Source organism: Salvelinus sp. IW2-2015, linkage group LG9 (assembly GCF_002910315.2).
Source record: "Salvelinus sp. IW2-2015 linkage group LG9, ASM291031v2, whole genome shotgun sequence".
NCBI lineage: Eukaryota > Metazoa > Chordata > Actinopteri > Salmoniformes > Salmonidae > Salvelinus > Salvelinus sp. IW2-2015.
In genome coordinates this window covers 7,503,021-7,519,945 of record NC_036849.1, presented here as the reverse complement: position 1 = coordinate 7,519,945, position 16,925 = coordinate 7,503,021, and the positions used below count along the sequence as shown (strand labels likewise).

Here is a 16,925-nt window from a genome sequence, read left to right as displayed (position 1 = left end):
GGGCGACTGCTGTTTGTTTAGCGGGGAGCGGGTGGCTCCAGTGTGACTGTGGGAGGATGCAGGAGCAGCAGAGTTCAGGCTGGGACTGAGAAGAGAAGGCCTCCCAGACAACCAGTAACCAACTATCCTTCAGCATGGACACCCCTAGCACAAGTCAAGAGGATGGGGGTAGGGTGCAGCAGGAGTCATGGGGGGGCGAGAAGGTTTTGGGGATGGGAAGGGTGGGGAATCTGTTGCAGGGGCTAGGGAGGAGCATGCGTTTACCAAATTCTTGTCATGGGGCAACATGGCGGGGATTAAAAAACGTGTCTATATTAAGTGAAACTAAATTGGCGGTGGTGGATTTGACCTTCATTTTCAGATGTCGAGAAAGTACATTTGATTTAGTAGCAGTTTTTCATGGGCTAGTCATTACTGAGGGGTCTGTAAAAGCAGAGTTGTGCTCTAGTTAGCTACTCACTTCTGTACTTTCTCGTTGGCCTCCCTCGCTGCCTCTTGGGAGTGTTGTAGCTGGGCCTGGGTGTTCTGGTGCTCCGAGGCCATTCTCTGGAGCTGAGCCAGGAGGGGCTGCTGGTGGGGGGGACTGGCCAGACCAGAGTGGGCTTCCCTGGGCTGGAGGGGCTTGGTCTGGAGGGTCTGGGTTGGAGAGCTGAGATATGAGGCCCCTTGCTCTGTCTGACTGGTGGTCCCTAACTCACATTGGGCTTGGTGCAAGCTGTAGGGAGAGATAAGATGAATTAAATGAGATGATACTTAATTGCAGTGGTGTAAAGTACTTACATAAAAATACTTTAAAGTACTACTTAAGTCGTTTTTTTATCTGTACTTTACAATTTATATGTTTGACTACTTTTACTTCACAACATTCCTAAAGAAAATAATGTACTTTTTACTCCAGTACATTTTCAATTCTTAGCAGGACAGGAAAGTGGTCCAATTCACTCACTTATCAACAGAACATCTCTGGTCATCCCTACAGCCTCTGATCTGGAGGACTCACTAAACACACTTGCTTCGTCTGATTTTCTTATTATAAGCTATTTGAATTATTTATACTTTTACTTTTGATACTTAAATATATTTAAAACCAAATACTTTTACACTTTTACTCAAGTGGTATTTTTCTGGGCGACTTTCACTTAAGTCATTTTCTATGAAGGTATCTTTACTTTTACTAAAGTATGACAATTGAAAACTTTTTCCACCACTTCTTAATTGAATTCTCCCTTGCATCACAATAATCCATCATTACACAGATACTAAAATGTTACACAGTAAAACCATGGACGTCAACACATCACCAGCTACACACCGGTACTTCAGGAAGCTACAGGGTGTCAGCTAACAACAACAGCGTTAGGACTGTTAACAAGGTGCTCTGAAAAAAAGCAGTTCTCATTATATTTGATTGACACATTGATGTGATCCTTTGCCTTAGAATTCGGTGGGAGGAAAATATTTGTACATACTGGGTCGACTGAACACCAAAGAGGCACAACTACTGAAAACAACCTCAGCTACAACAAGTACAGCATAGGTTGTAGAAAAAGGAAGGATGAGAAGTCGCTGCAATGATACAATAGTAGTAGCTCTTGTAGCTTGAAAGTGCAGTACAGGGATGATGCACTGAACAGGCTTCCAACCAACAAGTCTCCTTTACTCTACACTTCTGACTTTGCAGTCAGAGTGCAGCTGGACACATTCCTAACACAAACAGACAGAAACTTGACCTTAACCAATGAAAGCATGCCTGCAGTTTAACTGACAGTAGGGAACGTTATTCTGTATTAACACCCCGTGGCAAAGAGACACGTTTAATATTCAAACGCTATGTCACTACATGAGACAATATCTGGAGGCAATAATGCAGCAGAATGTCAGTGGAATATATTACCGTACATTACTGACGGGACTGACTGACTGAAAGCATCAAACGAGTGTGACCGAGCGTGTGTGTGTGTGTGTGTGTGTGTGTGTGTGTGTGTGTGTGTGTGTGTGTGTGTGTGTGACTGAGAGCATCAAACTGGTTGAGACAGGAGCGCAAGGTGAAAGCAGACAGGTGTTTCCAATGAGATGAGAGAGAGAATCTCTCAAATAAAGAGAGAAAGCAGCTCTCAAAAAGAGAACGATTGAGGTAAACACTACATCGGTGTGGTTATATTATCAATAGAGCTTGGTAGGGTGGTGTAGGGTACTCTTCACCTTAGTAAAGGGCTGAAAAAACCCATTATCTATTGGGAAGGAGAGGAAACCAAACATTTCCCATTGACCCCAACTCTGACTATGTATGCATTCCAAATGGTCCCTTACTTTGGTTGCATACATAGTCAGAGTTGGGGTCAATGGGTCAAAAGTACTATATAGGGAAAGTTTTATTTTATTTAAACTTTATTTAATTAGGCAAGTCAGTTAAGAACTAATTCTTATTTACAATGACGGCCTATACCGGCCAAACTCGGACGACGTTGGGCCAATTGTGCGCCGCCCTACGGGACTCCCAATCACGGCCGGTTGTGATACAGCCTGGATTCGAACCAGGGTGTCTGTAGTGACGCCTCTAGCACTGAGATGCAGAGCCTTAGACCGCTGCACCCTTCAGGAACCCAACTAGGAACAGGGTGCCATTTGGGACAAATCCTATTACAGATTTATTACTCCATTCTTCACTCGATTACAGTACAGGAACAATACCCTTGCCTGTCCGCAGTTCAGTTATTAACCCAAACCAATTCCAATGCATATTTTTGGACAATCCCACAAGAATGTGTTCAATCAATTGAAAAAGTATATTTGAAAAATATGTCTCACTGGCAATATGATTAAAAATGAGATTGGAAAATGAGGCTCTCTCTCTCTCCAAAGACCAATATGTGATCCTTAATTTAGCAAGAGTTTCAAGTCACTGTTATTGACGCACAGAGATAAAATAGAAATAATAATCATCAACATCATTGAACAATCTGGTGAAGGCCATTGGATGACACAATCCTTGACTTGCAATATAACTAAGTATGCAATAACCCCAGGGCATTCCACTTCTATAACTGAAAGATTTATATTATATATTTTCCACAATTTGCTTGATTAAAAAAAAATCACTGTACCTCAGCAGAGTTAAATATCAATTCAAAGCTAAACATTAAAACAACCCCATTCATTGAAGCGGCAGGTAACTAGCTAGGTCAAGGCTCTCCAACCCTGTTCGTGGAGAGCTACTCTCCTGTACGTTTTCACTCCAACCCCAGTCGTAGCTAACCTGGTTCAGCTTCTCAACCAGCTAATTATTAGAATCAGGTGCGCTAGATTAGTGTTGGAGTGAAAATCTACAGGACGGTAGTTCTCCAGGAACAGGGTTGGAGAGCCCTGAGCTAGGTAATAAGGTTTGGTCAGATAACAATACCCTTTCTATCCTCCATTAGCTCTATGAGCGACATTATAGTCAGTTGTCCACTGACGGCTGACAATCTAATCTAGATTAATGACCGGAGGTCTCTGCTGCCATTCCAGGTAGGCGTGTGGACATAGCTTTAAAATCATATCAGTCATTCTGGCCTGTAATGAGTTTCAGAGGGGGAAGATGAAGCTCCTGTTTAATGCTTCCTCTTGTTTTTCAGAGCTGAGGGTAATCAATTCAGCTGTGCTATTGATAGCTATTGGAAGTGATGTAAAGTTTGTGTGCTTTGTTTAATTAAATGTAAACATATTGGGTCTGAAGGCCTGATGACAGTGACAAACAAGGACAGAGGAGGGAAGGGGAGTGTTGCTTAAATATGGATTATCTTATCTGACCCTGGCAACCGCGCCTCGACCCCCCAGCTACACTATACCCCTCCCTTTACAACACACATGGAAACCAATCAACAGGAAAGAGAAACATTGTCCTCAAACTGTTCAAATTAATTTCCTGGTAGAGCAAAAGAGCGAACGAAGCAGGGAGAGAGAATGGAGGGGGAGATTCTGAATTGGGCAAAAGTCTGTCTTCTCCTCGACTCCTCTGTGACCCGGAAACCGATAAGTGGTCGAAGAGAGTGCCAATTCGTTAGTAGGCAAACATAGGAGTCTGCTCCCCTCCTTAATTACCTACTTCGGCAGAGGATGCACAAGAGTATCCTCGCGCTTCGGAAGTGTTTTACAATCCGCCAGCCCACCTTTGAATCAGTTGTTGTTTGCACTCATTTAAAAACAATATGCTACTTATCATTGTATCTGGAAAATGTCTTGCACAACTAGCTACATTTATTTTGATCAATTTACAACGTTATTTTGGGATTTCACCCCTGTAAACGTTAGTTGCCTGATGACACGTGAGTGGAGGAGTCTCATTTCATGCAATGAAACCTTTCCTCTCCTCGCCTCCACTCCTCGATTACCTTTTTCAAAAAGAGGCAAGGAGAGGACAGAGGACAGCAAAACCAATTGAGGTTCTCCCAGGGAGACACAGAGAGCTACCTATTGAGAGAGTGGTTACACGAGACCACAAACCAGATGAGAGGTGATTTGAAGTTGTGTTTCTAACTGAAATCTGCTACTGTGATCACATGAAAGTAAAATTAGGGGATTTTAGCACCAATATTTAATAGTGCTGACAACTTCCATGGGAAGTACTCCTTGGAACAACAACAAGAAAAGCACAAGGCCATGCATGTACTGTACTGTTAGAGCTGATCCCGTTCCATTCATGAGGACGAGTGTCGGTTTAATGTAGCTAGGAAGTTCCTGTTGTACTGATCTGATCACATTTCATCCATCTGTGTTTCATCCAAATACCTAGCTGGAGTGAGAAATAGGTCTACTCAGCTCCCATGACTTTCTTGTCATGAAGTACAGTATTTACAACAAGTGACGCTCCGCTCCAGATTCCTCACTCTTATCTCCCCACCTGCTCTTGTGCGTCTGTGTCTATCTATAGAATGCTCATGACTATTCATTCTGTGTTTCTGAACATGGTGGCTTTCTGCACCAGTTTCTGCCAGTGACCTCCTGAACAGTCTGCAACGCAGAACAGTTAGCCATTAAGTCCCCCAATCAGATAACACAGCACAGACGCTAGAGCTCAATGAACCTGCCCTCCAAATCTAGAGATGGGTATGTCACAAATGGCACCCTATTCCCTATATAGTGCGCTACGTTTGACTAGAGCCCTATGGGCCCTGGTCAAAAGCAGTGCACTATATAAGGGTGTAGGGTGCCATTTTAGGATGTATGTATGGTTAATGGTTAGTGTGGAGGGGGATTGTTAGAGGCTGGGTATGTAAAACACCATTTAATAGAGACTTATCTCTCTGGGCTCTAAACAAATAAACCACAAGGTCAGCAGAGAGAGCCTGGTCACAGACCTCTCCTGTTACCAGACAGGTACACCAAGCTACATACTGGACAGGATAACGTTCGGTCACCTACCTACCTTGGCACCTCTGAGAGGCAGCCAGGTCACCTCACCTTTTACGACACATGTACAGTATCCCAAGCCAAACCACATTAACTGGGAGGATAGCCACCTTCAGTACCTTGGCTCTAGACTGGTCCCAGATCTGTTTATGCTGTATAGCCAACTCCTATGATCGTTGTCATGTTTGGCATGACAATATATTAAAGACCATAGCAGTTGGCAAGACAGCACAAACAGATTTGGGACCAGGATATCTTGGCTCCTACTACCATAGAAATAAATCACAGTGAGACACTCTCAGGACTGAGAGGAGTGTCCATGTTGTTTATACTGGCTTGTCCCTAAATAACGCGTTTCTATCATCTGCCTACGATGTAGGAACACAAACCAATTTGGGTTTGAGGTTCGGCAGTTTGCCAGGGTGCTGCTGTGCGTTTTGAATTACTTCCTCCGTTTCTATCTCGATGGAGTTTAGCTTGCTCGGAGGGCTCCCAGACAATCCGCCAAATGTATTGGGCAGCACAGACCGAAAAGGAAGAGCTAACCCTGAGTCTGAGGCAATGGTTAACTTTTCCTTGTTGTTAGTCAGGATTGATGGTGACGTACGTTATGTATCACCTTAAAATGAACCTAAAATGCCCCATGAAAGTGAAGAGGAAATTCAGCAACTCCCGAGGGACAGTGGAAGTTGATAAAAATACTTCTTTACTGTTAAAGCCAATGCGGAGCCTTCATCGGGGTTTTGTGCAGATATGAACGTATATAGTGACGCCCCAGTAGGAAACTCCAGGCAGCCTGTCTTGTTTCCGTCTGCTAGCCAAGCTAATGACTATTGAGTTTTTAGGTGTTAAAGTGCGACCCACTCAGCCTCCGTTATAATCAGCCTTCCCTAGGGAGCCGTCTGTCTGTCCGTTCGGAGTGTTAATACGTGTCCTGCTTGGGCTGACTGACTCCCTCCAGCAGCCTTGGGTTCAGTCCCAAATGGCACCCTATTCACCTATGTAGTGCACTACTTTTGACCAGGGCTCATATGTCTCCGGTTAAAAGTAGTGCACTATGTAGGTAATAGGGTGGCATTTAGGACACATTTGGAACACCGCCCTGGTCTGGCTGGGTCTCAAACAAAGCACCGGCCGTCTCCCCTCTCCCTCAGCCCACCCCCTCCAACGTCAACCCTTTAAAACAACTGGCCCCCGTCGGCTAGTACATTTCTCCCTATTTTTGCTTTTTATCAACAGGGGTTTCTCTGAACATGGAACCCCATAATGTGAGTCTGTGTTTTGACGAGGTAGGCTGGCCGGTCGCTAGCGTTTTGGCCCCTTCTCTTCTTCTTTATTTTTATTTGACGTCTGCTGCCTCCCTTTCATGTGATTGGGTGTGTTGTTATCCTGGGGACACAATGGAGAGGGCCAGTGAATCCTCAGAGCAAACAGACACACATAGCCGAGCCATCTTCTCTTCTGGGCTTTGTTGGGCCTCGAAGGCTGGTTCCCCACATAAAGGTCGAGCACCACAGGACCAGTACAAGACCCACTCTTCTATCTCACGCTTTCTTTCTCCCGTTCTCACACAAAGCAAATTGTCTGAGAAGAGGAGAAAACAATGTCGTCCTCAGTGTCTAGGAGTAAAGCCAGGGTGAGGTGGGGGGCTTCAGAAAATCCTACTAGTGTTCTCATAGAGCCTCTTCCCATTTACTACACCTCTGGTAAAAATACCGTCCGCTACACATATTACTGAAATGTAAACTTGCGCGCTTGCTACGTCTTGACTGCTACCCCAGACAGTTTCCCCCTTAAAGCAGGGCAGTGTGAACAAAATTGTCACGTTGAGCCAACATTCTTACAGTATAAATGGTAATAGCTGAGAAATGTTTTTAAAACAGCTGAAATCTATAGACATTTTCCAAAAACATGTCAAATGTAGTCCCCCCCTTAATTTTTTAACATTGTGTGGTGATTTCAGAGGTGGGGGGAGGGAATTGTTTTCCAGGGGCCCAGAGTTTTTCCTGATCTGGTAGTAGGCTAACGTAACCAACTTCGGACCCAAGTTGCAGCGTACAGCAGTAATAAATCAGCTGTAAAAAAAAAACGGTTTTATATGGGCTATGAAGGGTTGCATCGTATAGGCCTTTGCATCTGTAATTAAAAATATACTCATAAAGTATGTCATCATCATTGTGTTAATTGATAAATTCAAGTCAATAATATTGATTAAAAAGGCCTAGGTAGCCTAGCCACCTGAAGTGTGAATATAAACCAAATTTGATCACATTCACATTTTCTCAGAATACAAATAAATGGGCCTATTTTAGGCTATAAATACATACTGTAGCTTGGGCTATAAAAACACGATGCTACGTTTCCCCTGGCCCCGATGGGATCAGAGCGCATAGGTGTTTCTAAGCTACCTGGAGCTGTGGTTGTTATTAGTAGTCTACAGTTGATCAGACTGAAGCACAGACTAATTGTGCACATTTACAAATCATTAAAAAAAAAAAAAATTGTGGCGGGTATGGGCTTCCATATAAAACAGCTTATTGTGGTGAATTCACTCATACTCGCATTTACAGTCGCAATTTGCTTTTACCATATGCAATGATTTGCATGATATTGATAAAAATATATCATTTGTGATAGGCTAACATTACTTGATGAAGACATGCTCTTATAGTAACTCTGAGATTTTGTCTTGTGGCATACAGATGAGAAAATAAAGCCTTTAATTTTCTGCACATACAAGCATGTAAATTGTTGCATTATTCAAGAGCGTAATATGGTTTGGTTGCATTATTCAATAGTGTCATATGTTTGAGAAGAAAGGTTTCTGTCATTGTTGAATAGTTTGCACTTAATGGCCAGGGGCTAGTGATATTTTACAGTCAATTTGAGCTGCGAACCAAAATGTTCTGTTGCCATCCACAACGAAAGTTAAGGCAACGATGTAATGTGGTAGAATTAGAAAGTAGAATTCTCTTTCGTCGCCCCGCTCCTCAGACTCTTCTTCGTATCTCGTAGTGGGAATAGGACCATAGATCTGTCACAATGTGTTCACCAACGCCAGACAAACACTCAACCACATGACAGATGAGATGCAGATAAAACTAAAAGAGAAAACGTACTATCAGAATATGGGAAACATTAAGAACAGGATGCAGGTTACCAAACCAGAATGGCTACTTTCTGAGCCAACAGAAAATACACAATGAAGGATATCGACACTGCTGGAAGTACAAGTGTCCCATGTTTTTTGTCTCTTTTTTAAGGCGTTCATTTCTTCCATTGAATGACAAATGACAAAAACGGTCATTGGCGGATTAAAGCTGAGACAAATAAAAAGCAACCTTTCCTTATTTTTCTGTATTTTCCAAAACTTCTAATAAAGAAGTTCCCACGGATTAATATTATAAGTCTAACTAGAGTGTAATTACTTATTTTAGTTATCTCAATCCAGAGCAAACACTGCATATGAGGTCCAGTTTTAACTCTTGATATGGATTTTCTTGAGTATGTTGGAGGGAGAGCTGGCTCAGAACATGCTTCTCATTTTTAATAAGTGGGAGAGCGATGATCTGTCTTGCTGTGCAGAATTTTATTTGATTAAGAAGTTCAAATGAGGTGTGACACGCCCAACTCTTTCAGCCAAACACAATTGAAAGGATCTATGGTCCCATGAATGTGTAACACTCTCCCTGCTGCTAATATTATTGGTGCAGAATTGGATTCAAAATTACACTGGAATATAATACTTTATTACTAGGGTCAGTATTTTACAATTGTTACATAAATTATGGGATACTTTTTGTTTACATAAAATGTACTATTGGAAAAATGCACGATTGAGCATTACATTATATTATTGATATGATTACACAAATTACTTCCCACTAAGATCCTGCTAAGTCACATCAAAGCGGACTAATATATCGCTTATCATATTTCACTGTTGTGCCTTTAAATATCCAATACTTGGAGCTGCGTAACCACAGCAGAAATCATATATATGTACCAAGCAGCAATAAACCATATATTCCTACTAACTGTGAATGTTCACTTATGCAGATAGGGATTCCTATATTTGCATCTTCTATGCAGATGATAGTGAAGGTGTGGCATTTTTAAAAGGGGAAGTGTGTCTCTGTCACCTGTGGTACGCTCGCAGTGTTTGTATTTCCTCCTCCAGCCGTTGAATGTGCTCCAGGGCCCTGTCCCTCTCTCTCTGGACCGCCTCTACGTCCTCCTGGTAACACTACAACACAACGGACAGACAGACCGTTCAGAATGATGCAGATAGAAATGCAATGAATAGATCGAACATGATTACTAATTGTAACATCACTGATCTTTTGTGTAGAACACAAACACTATCTCCAGCACCTTCTGGTAAAAACACAAGGAACAGACACACACACATCCCATCACAGTTTGACAAACATAGCTTGTAGCAGCCAAGTGACATTGTGCCCAGGTGGTTGAATCAATGTTTTTCATCAATGGCTCTCTCTTTCTGAAAGATATTCACAAATGCTCCTGCATTTTGACCATTTTGATTTGACAATAAAGTTATCACACTTTTCATAAAACGTCTTATGCATTCCGTTTTTGAACACTGGAAAAAGTAGTTTACTCAAAACCAAATCATGTTTATATGCAGCTGAATTATCACTTCTTTACGGGTTCTCGCAGTAGTTTTTGTACTGAGGCCGAAGCTGCAAATGTAACATCACTGATTCCTCTCACACAGAGAACTATCCATGTCTGCAGCGTAGCAGCGTATGTCTTTTAACTGCGTTTTAATTCAGCGCATGTAGAGCGCCAGCAGTCCCAGCAGCACACAGGGAGCATCCAACACAATGAGGATGCTCTGAGGGGATCCCATTCATGCTATTGTCTCTCCACTCAGCACCTACTCAGAGGGCCTACCGGGAAGGGAGGCCGGCGGGACTGGTCGCGGCGGTGGGTGGGAGCAGGGGACGCTGGGTAAACAGTGTGTGTGTGTGAGTGAATGTGTCCTGGGCAACCCTGTGGTTAAACCTGGCCCACAATAAAGACCCTGCTAATTAGCAGCCGTTGAAACAGATGTATTGATGGTCTCAACAGCTGGGAGAGGAGGGAACAATGGAGGAGGTTTAAATAAACAAGGCAGACAGGGCCATACTGTAAATGACCGCAATATCTATAGCTTCTGTGTGATAGGGGAGGAGGGTGAGAGCTAGGAGGGAATTTGTCTAAATCTGTGAGAGGAGAAGAGAATTGGACAACAGGGTTATTGGACAAATTCAGAAAGTACCTAACTGTTAAAAAAAATATGCACCTCATTTTTTAAGCCTTTTATGACTTGGGCAAGGATTGTAGAGGCTGAAACCATATGAGCACTGGGCTGGGGTCTGGTCTGCTGCTATAAACACCTTTGGCCTAACTAAGTACATGCAGCTTCCCCTCGGGTCTCCAGAACCATCCTTCTAATTACTGGCACCAAGGTCTCCCAAGTCAAAGAGAACATCAAAAAGAGGCCAACCTCTAAAGTCAATATGTACTTTTCACCAACAGGGAGGAGAGCTCGACTTCAAAGCCAGTTTCTTTTAATCATATGTATTATATCAGCATTCATTAGAATAATATCCAAATGAGGTTGACAGAGTAGCGGGTTAACCTGTTGTGATGATGAAGGCAGGCAGTCCTGTGAAGGAGAATAACTAGCGTGACCTTTTAGAGGTACAGTACAGGAGGTTGTAGGGCATACAGCCGGTGGTGGGGCGGATGGGGCCAAAGTGCAACAGATTGGCAGCAGGGACTAGCTGGCATTTCTGACTCGGTGGGAACTGGGAAGATCAATCTATGGAAAGCTGCATCTGTTATGACACACAACAAACTATTGACTGATGTGGACTTTGTTGATGGATATAAATAGAAGATCTAATATATATTTGATTCTGGACTATGTTCTCAACATTCTCCGTAATCTTATTCATCTGTAGTGGCCAATTAGAATAATTGAATTTAAACTAGTGTCAAATTGCACTGCCTTTCCTCCTCCTGTCCTCCAGTCTGAATCACTTGCTATTGTTAATGGACATCAATCAAAGAGATAGCGACAGCCAGAGACCACACCTGGCACCTAAGCCCTTGACATACTAGACCGCAGCAACAAGTAACGTACCTGCATTCACATTAAACCGAGGGCTAGTTAATGAGCAAGTGTATGATGACTGTGCTTTCACGATAATGTCTTCAACAAATAATAGTATCAAGCTGTAGGTTTCAGATCCTATTTTCATTTTTTAAAGGTCCAATGCTGCTGTTTCTAGCTCAATATCAAATCATTTCTGGGCAGCAATTACATCACTTAGTGTGATTTTTTTTTTTTTTTAAGAAACAAAAATAGCAATTTCTCAAGCAAGAATTTGGCTAGTACAGTTTGAAAGTGGTCTGAGTGGGGAGGGGAAAACTGAAAATGAGCTGTTATTGGTAGAGAGGTTTGGTCTCTTCTCATTGGTCTATTAACTAATTTCCCGCACAGTGATGTCACCAGGCAGGCCAAAACTCCATCCCAAACATACACTAAAAGGCATTATCATAATTTTCACAATTTCACAGTATTATTCCCACCTCAGTGTGAATAGAAATGTATATAAAACACAGAAAAATCATGTTTTCATCTATGAGTGCCTGTGAGAGTACCAGTTCTTCAGTCTTCTCAAGGACGCTCTGGAAGTGGGTCCTAAAGCTCTGTGTGTGTGTGAGAGAGTTTGTGGGCTTGTCTTGAGCGGAGTAGATGTCTGTGACTTTAGGGCCCTCTGAAATGGCAGGGGTGGAGAGGAGAGGGCCGGGGTTGAGGGGTTCTCATTGCTCTCAATGCTCAGGTCATTTCAAGTGGTCTGTTGTAGTGGCTGCCCTAGCCCTGAACCACCTGTGTTTGCACACCAGCTTTTCTTTCAAGCACTGACAGCCCAGAATAATCGCACTGCAATGCTCCTCTCCTCTCCCCGCCTCGCCAATGCAGTTAATCATTACGACTGCTTCCTCCGTCGAGCTAGCCCTAGCAGCTCAGATTCAGCCTGCTCCTCCACAACACTACTACTTGACATTACTTAGTCATGCTAGGGAAGAATTTGGTATCATGATCAAATGCAAGTCTGGGGGTCTTAAAATGTAAACAAATTGGGAATGTTGGGTTGGCCATGTCCCTGTTTCTATAATTCTTTAGAAAATAAACCAGTTAGGTTATGAGTATACAGAGAGTCCATTCATGCAGTTATAGAAAAAATTGATTTTAAATGAGTACATTTTCTGCACGTCAAGATGAATTTCAGCAGAAGACACTGACCTTTCTATTTTGAAATCAATTTAAAAGTCATTTTCTCTCAGCTGGATTCTTTAAAGTAAAATGTCAATTGATGAATCAAAGATCTGTGAGTTTTTAAATTGTTTTGTGGATCTGTTCCCGGCACTGTTGACTAATTTTATGACAGCTGTTCCCGTTTCATTTTAAATTAAAACTCTGCTCTGTAATCCCAGGAGCCAATCTATAATTAAGGGGATTTATAGAAAAACCAAGTGCTACATTAATAACAAAATGTAATATATTTCTTAATAAGCCATCAGTGGAGAAACCTTCTAAGAAATAAAGAAGAGTACAAATACTGGCAGCAAGCAGCCTTTAGAAAGAGCAGAAGAAGACTGGACGGAGGTTCTCATAGTTGAGTTAAAGCAGAAGAACTCATCATAGTCATCTGAAATAAATAAAACGACCACAATACTCCCTAGTCACAAACGTGTTCATTGTTTTCATCAACAAACATCTGGTGTGTCCGTTTCACCATACTGGCCAACAAATATTGCCGTGATTTTCATGATCATGAATTCTATTAGTGAAATATAAGGATTCAAAAATGTGGCAATCACACCCAGAGAGAGTAGTCATCTGAAAATCCTAAAGCAAATGTTCATTATGAGAATATAAAGTATAAAATAATGTATAAAAGAATGTGTAATATAATGTATAAAATGTAGCTGTTGGAATAGGTCAGAGGCAACAATAAGGGAGCTAGCTATGTAGTAATTCTGTGCCTTATTGCTTTTTCTATCAATTCCAAATGGTGGTGACTCGAGAGCTTAGTCAGCCAAAGGACAAGGGGAAGAGAGCAGTGAATGACTACAGACAGAGCAATAGCCTGCAAGCAAGGCAAGCACTAGTCAGAATAGGCCTGGCTGCAAACATATAGCAGTGTAATCTACTGTATCCTCAGAGAATCCTTTTTGTAATGGGACCATCAGCTGACCTCTCAGGCAACCTTGCTACTTCAGGCTCATCGGTGGGGTGATACCGTTCACCTAGCTAGCCCTATCTAATGAGCATGTTTACAGCTCACTCTCTCCGCATTAAGCATAGGGGGCTCTGCTTCATCAGATAAATAGAAGACATCAAACAGTCTTGTGTTTACCCTGTACCTCACTGGAGGGGACACGTTTGTGTGTTGGTGTGTGTGTGTGACATTATGGCCCTAGCCCCTTGTTGATGATGTCATTCTAAATCCCATCAAATAGTTGGTTGGATCCCCCAACCAACAGCTCTATCGCTTTAGATCACCAGGCCAAATAAGGGCAGAAAACAAGCAAACAGTGAGTGGTTGAATAAACAATACCATTTTACCTGTGAGGAAAATGTAAATGTAAATGTGGTGTGTGAGTGTGGGGGCAGGGCTGGTTTTAGGGGTTGGTATCTAAGTAAGACCCCAGCATACTGTAGTAGGAGTGGGGGAGGCCATATAAGACTTGTTGGCAAACAGCAGCAGTGAGCTCGGCACAGTAATGTACACAGCCCCTTGTATTCATACACAGAGTTCTAGGCCCAAATGGCACCCTATTCCCTTTATAGTGCACTACTTTTGACCAGGGCCCATAGGGCTCTCTGGTCAAAAGTAGTGCACTATATAGGGAAAAGGGTGACATTTGGAACGCGACCCTAGAGAAGGAGAACCTGTGCTGCTCAAAGCCTTAATTTGCAAGGATTCTTCTGCGAGAGGGTGGGGGGGGGGGTAGATTTACCTTCCGAGAACGCTCTTGATTGTTTTCGGCAGTCAGGTGTCTCAAGTTGTTTGCTGAAGTCTGGCTCTGCTCTCTCGCCTGTAGGAGATCCTGCTCCAGCCGCTTGCACTGTGGAAGAAGAGCCAGAGGAAGAGAAGGGGAAATAATCACTTGAAATACATTAGTAGGGAATGTATTTCGCCCATCGCAGTGCAGTGAAAGCCTCGGCATGCCAGGCAGGCAGAGTTAAATGTATACATGCTTCACCAGTCTTTCCCACTAGTAGCTCTTGGTTTCTACTCCTTGGCAGAGAAGCTTCTTATGAGTCATGAAGGACAAAGAGAAATAGATAATTTATAGGCCAAACCGACCAGTTACAACCGTTTGAAAAGATCAGAGACATCTTGTTTTCACTGGTCTATTTCTGGGAAAAAAATACTTCATACCGCAAATGTATGTGTCGACCTTTATTCTTCAGCATTTATAAACACATTATTTAATGACTTAATAACATGCAATATACTTTGATGACAATGACGCTTTCATAAAAGTATTTAAAAATAATTACCAAAAGGTATCTTTTTCAATCCCATAAACAGACGCAACGGGAATTACTACATACTATGTGATTGTTATCTACTCGGATGTCAGCAGTTCATCTGCTTTTTTCCCCACAGGCACTGCAGACTACACTGACAGACAGACAGACAGACAGACAGACCGTATAAACACACAGACCGCGGCTCAGTCAGAACCTCTCAGTGTTATTGTAAGCCAGAGTTGTTTCATACCAGTCTATATGTGTTCTTCTCCATGTGCACATTCTAAGACTAAAGGACATTTACCAGGAATGTAAACCATCCCTCTCACCCTGACAAGTCGCAATGTTTCGACGTCCAGCTGCCTAAAAAACCCCAAAGTGCTCCCGCAAACAAGAGCAGGCGGGCGCAGCCTAGGAGCCCCGCTCGCTGCTCTCGTCCCTCATCCTCTTCCTCTGCCGTCTGGAATAATAGTTCCCTGGTCCAGACAAAACACAAAGCTTCTCTTTAGTGTCAGGGTGAGTTATGGCTTACAGGCAACAGATGTTTTGGACTAAAAGTATTTCAATCTGAACACAGAGAGAAGGAGTGCACCTCTCTATTCTTCCCAGGCAGGCTAGGAAGGCCACTCCTGGGGCTACAGTACGGCACCCAAACACATCACTCCTTCGGAACACATGGAGGACGGAGCAGACATGGATTACCTAGCGTTACATATGTTCGGCGCATTATGCCTGAAAACACGCGTGCATCACACGGTCAATCAAATCAGAGGCTCGTCACTCAATTACACATCATCGACGCTGGGAAAATATGTGGATCTGGCAATGAGAGACGACAAATCAGAACATAGCAAAACGTCAGCTCTCAGTTTTTAACATGTACACTAGTCTACCAAGGAACAATATTCACTAATGCATAAAGTAACCATACTGCCAGGTACCTAACGAATCAATAACCTTTGTTTTGCAGCATTCACTTTATAGAGAGAAAATAAGGGGGGGGGGGTGTAAGACAGAATAGATGTGTTTCTGTTCCTTCTCCCTCCCTTCACTTATCCAGCTTTTCATATTCCAGCAGGCTGGTGGGTGTAGCGGCCCTCTGGTAGTCGCAGTGGGCTAATCCCTTCGAGATGAAGAGAGGGATAGGAAGAGCAGCAGGGGACGCAGAAATCCTTCAGGATAGAGTGTGGAGACCATCCCCGCCTCACAGGGATTAGGAACAGGCATTTGTAACCTACTTTTAAAATTGCTCCAAAGATGATTTTTTTTGCCCTCCGCAAAAAGCAGGGGCAATATTTTTTCCAGGAGATGTGAATGTGATGTTAGCCCGGGGTTTTGTGGAGATATGGTTGTAGTCTAGGGTTGAGCTCAGCTGGTTGCTCCCACTCAGCCTTGTGTTAAAGTCAGAGGCATTAAGAAGACTGGCGACATCTCCCTCATTGACAACCTCAAAACTTGAGTCAACCTCAAATTCATGGACTGACTTCTATGAACTTGAGTCATTGCATTGGTCAGCTGATTAAATGTGTACAAATCTGGAGAATCAACACCTTTTCAAATCAGATTTAGGCTCTCATATTTTGAAGAACTTCTCTGGAGCGTAAAAACTTGATCGCACCAGCTTGTATTTTGGGGAGGGAAGTCCCCCCAAAGTCCACATACAGTCTTTGATTTAGGCATTGTAAAAAAAAGCCTCATAAAATGGCTTGAACACCTGGGACAACATAATTAACAGAGGTGGATGAGAGAGGAGAGAAGAGACTGAACCAATGATGAGAAATGAGCAGGAGAGGACAGGAGTGTTCTTTTCATAGAAATAGAATGAGGCTGCCAGTTCACCAATTATGCCATCATTGACTTGAATAGGGACGCCTGTTCTATTGATTCTAGTTCTGTGGTTCTTCTGTTACTGAGTCTCAGAACACAGTGAAACAATACTGAAACCATATTCTAATTTTATGACTGAAACGTA

General features: G+C 42.8%; 1 protein-coding gene across 3 annotated transcripts in view; it reads right to left on the bottom strand.

Moving 5' to 3' along the window:
- Positions 1–16,925, bottom strand: part of mipol1 (mirror-image polydactyly 1) — a 73,946-nt gene that overhangs the window by 7,424 nt on the left and 49,597 nt on the right. For all 3 annotated transcript variants that reach the window (XM_023994108.2, XM_023994107.2, XM_023994109.2), the window contains 3 exons: positions 14,434–14,541; positions 9,531–9,634; positions 461–715 (listed from right to left, as the gene is read on the bottom strand). In XM_023994108.2, the coding sequence (XP_023849876.1) occupies positions 461–715; positions 9,531–9,634; positions 14,434–14,541 (467 nt within the window). The remainder of the gene's footprint in view (positions 1–460; positions 716–9,530; positions 9,635–14,433; positions 14,542–16,925) is intronic.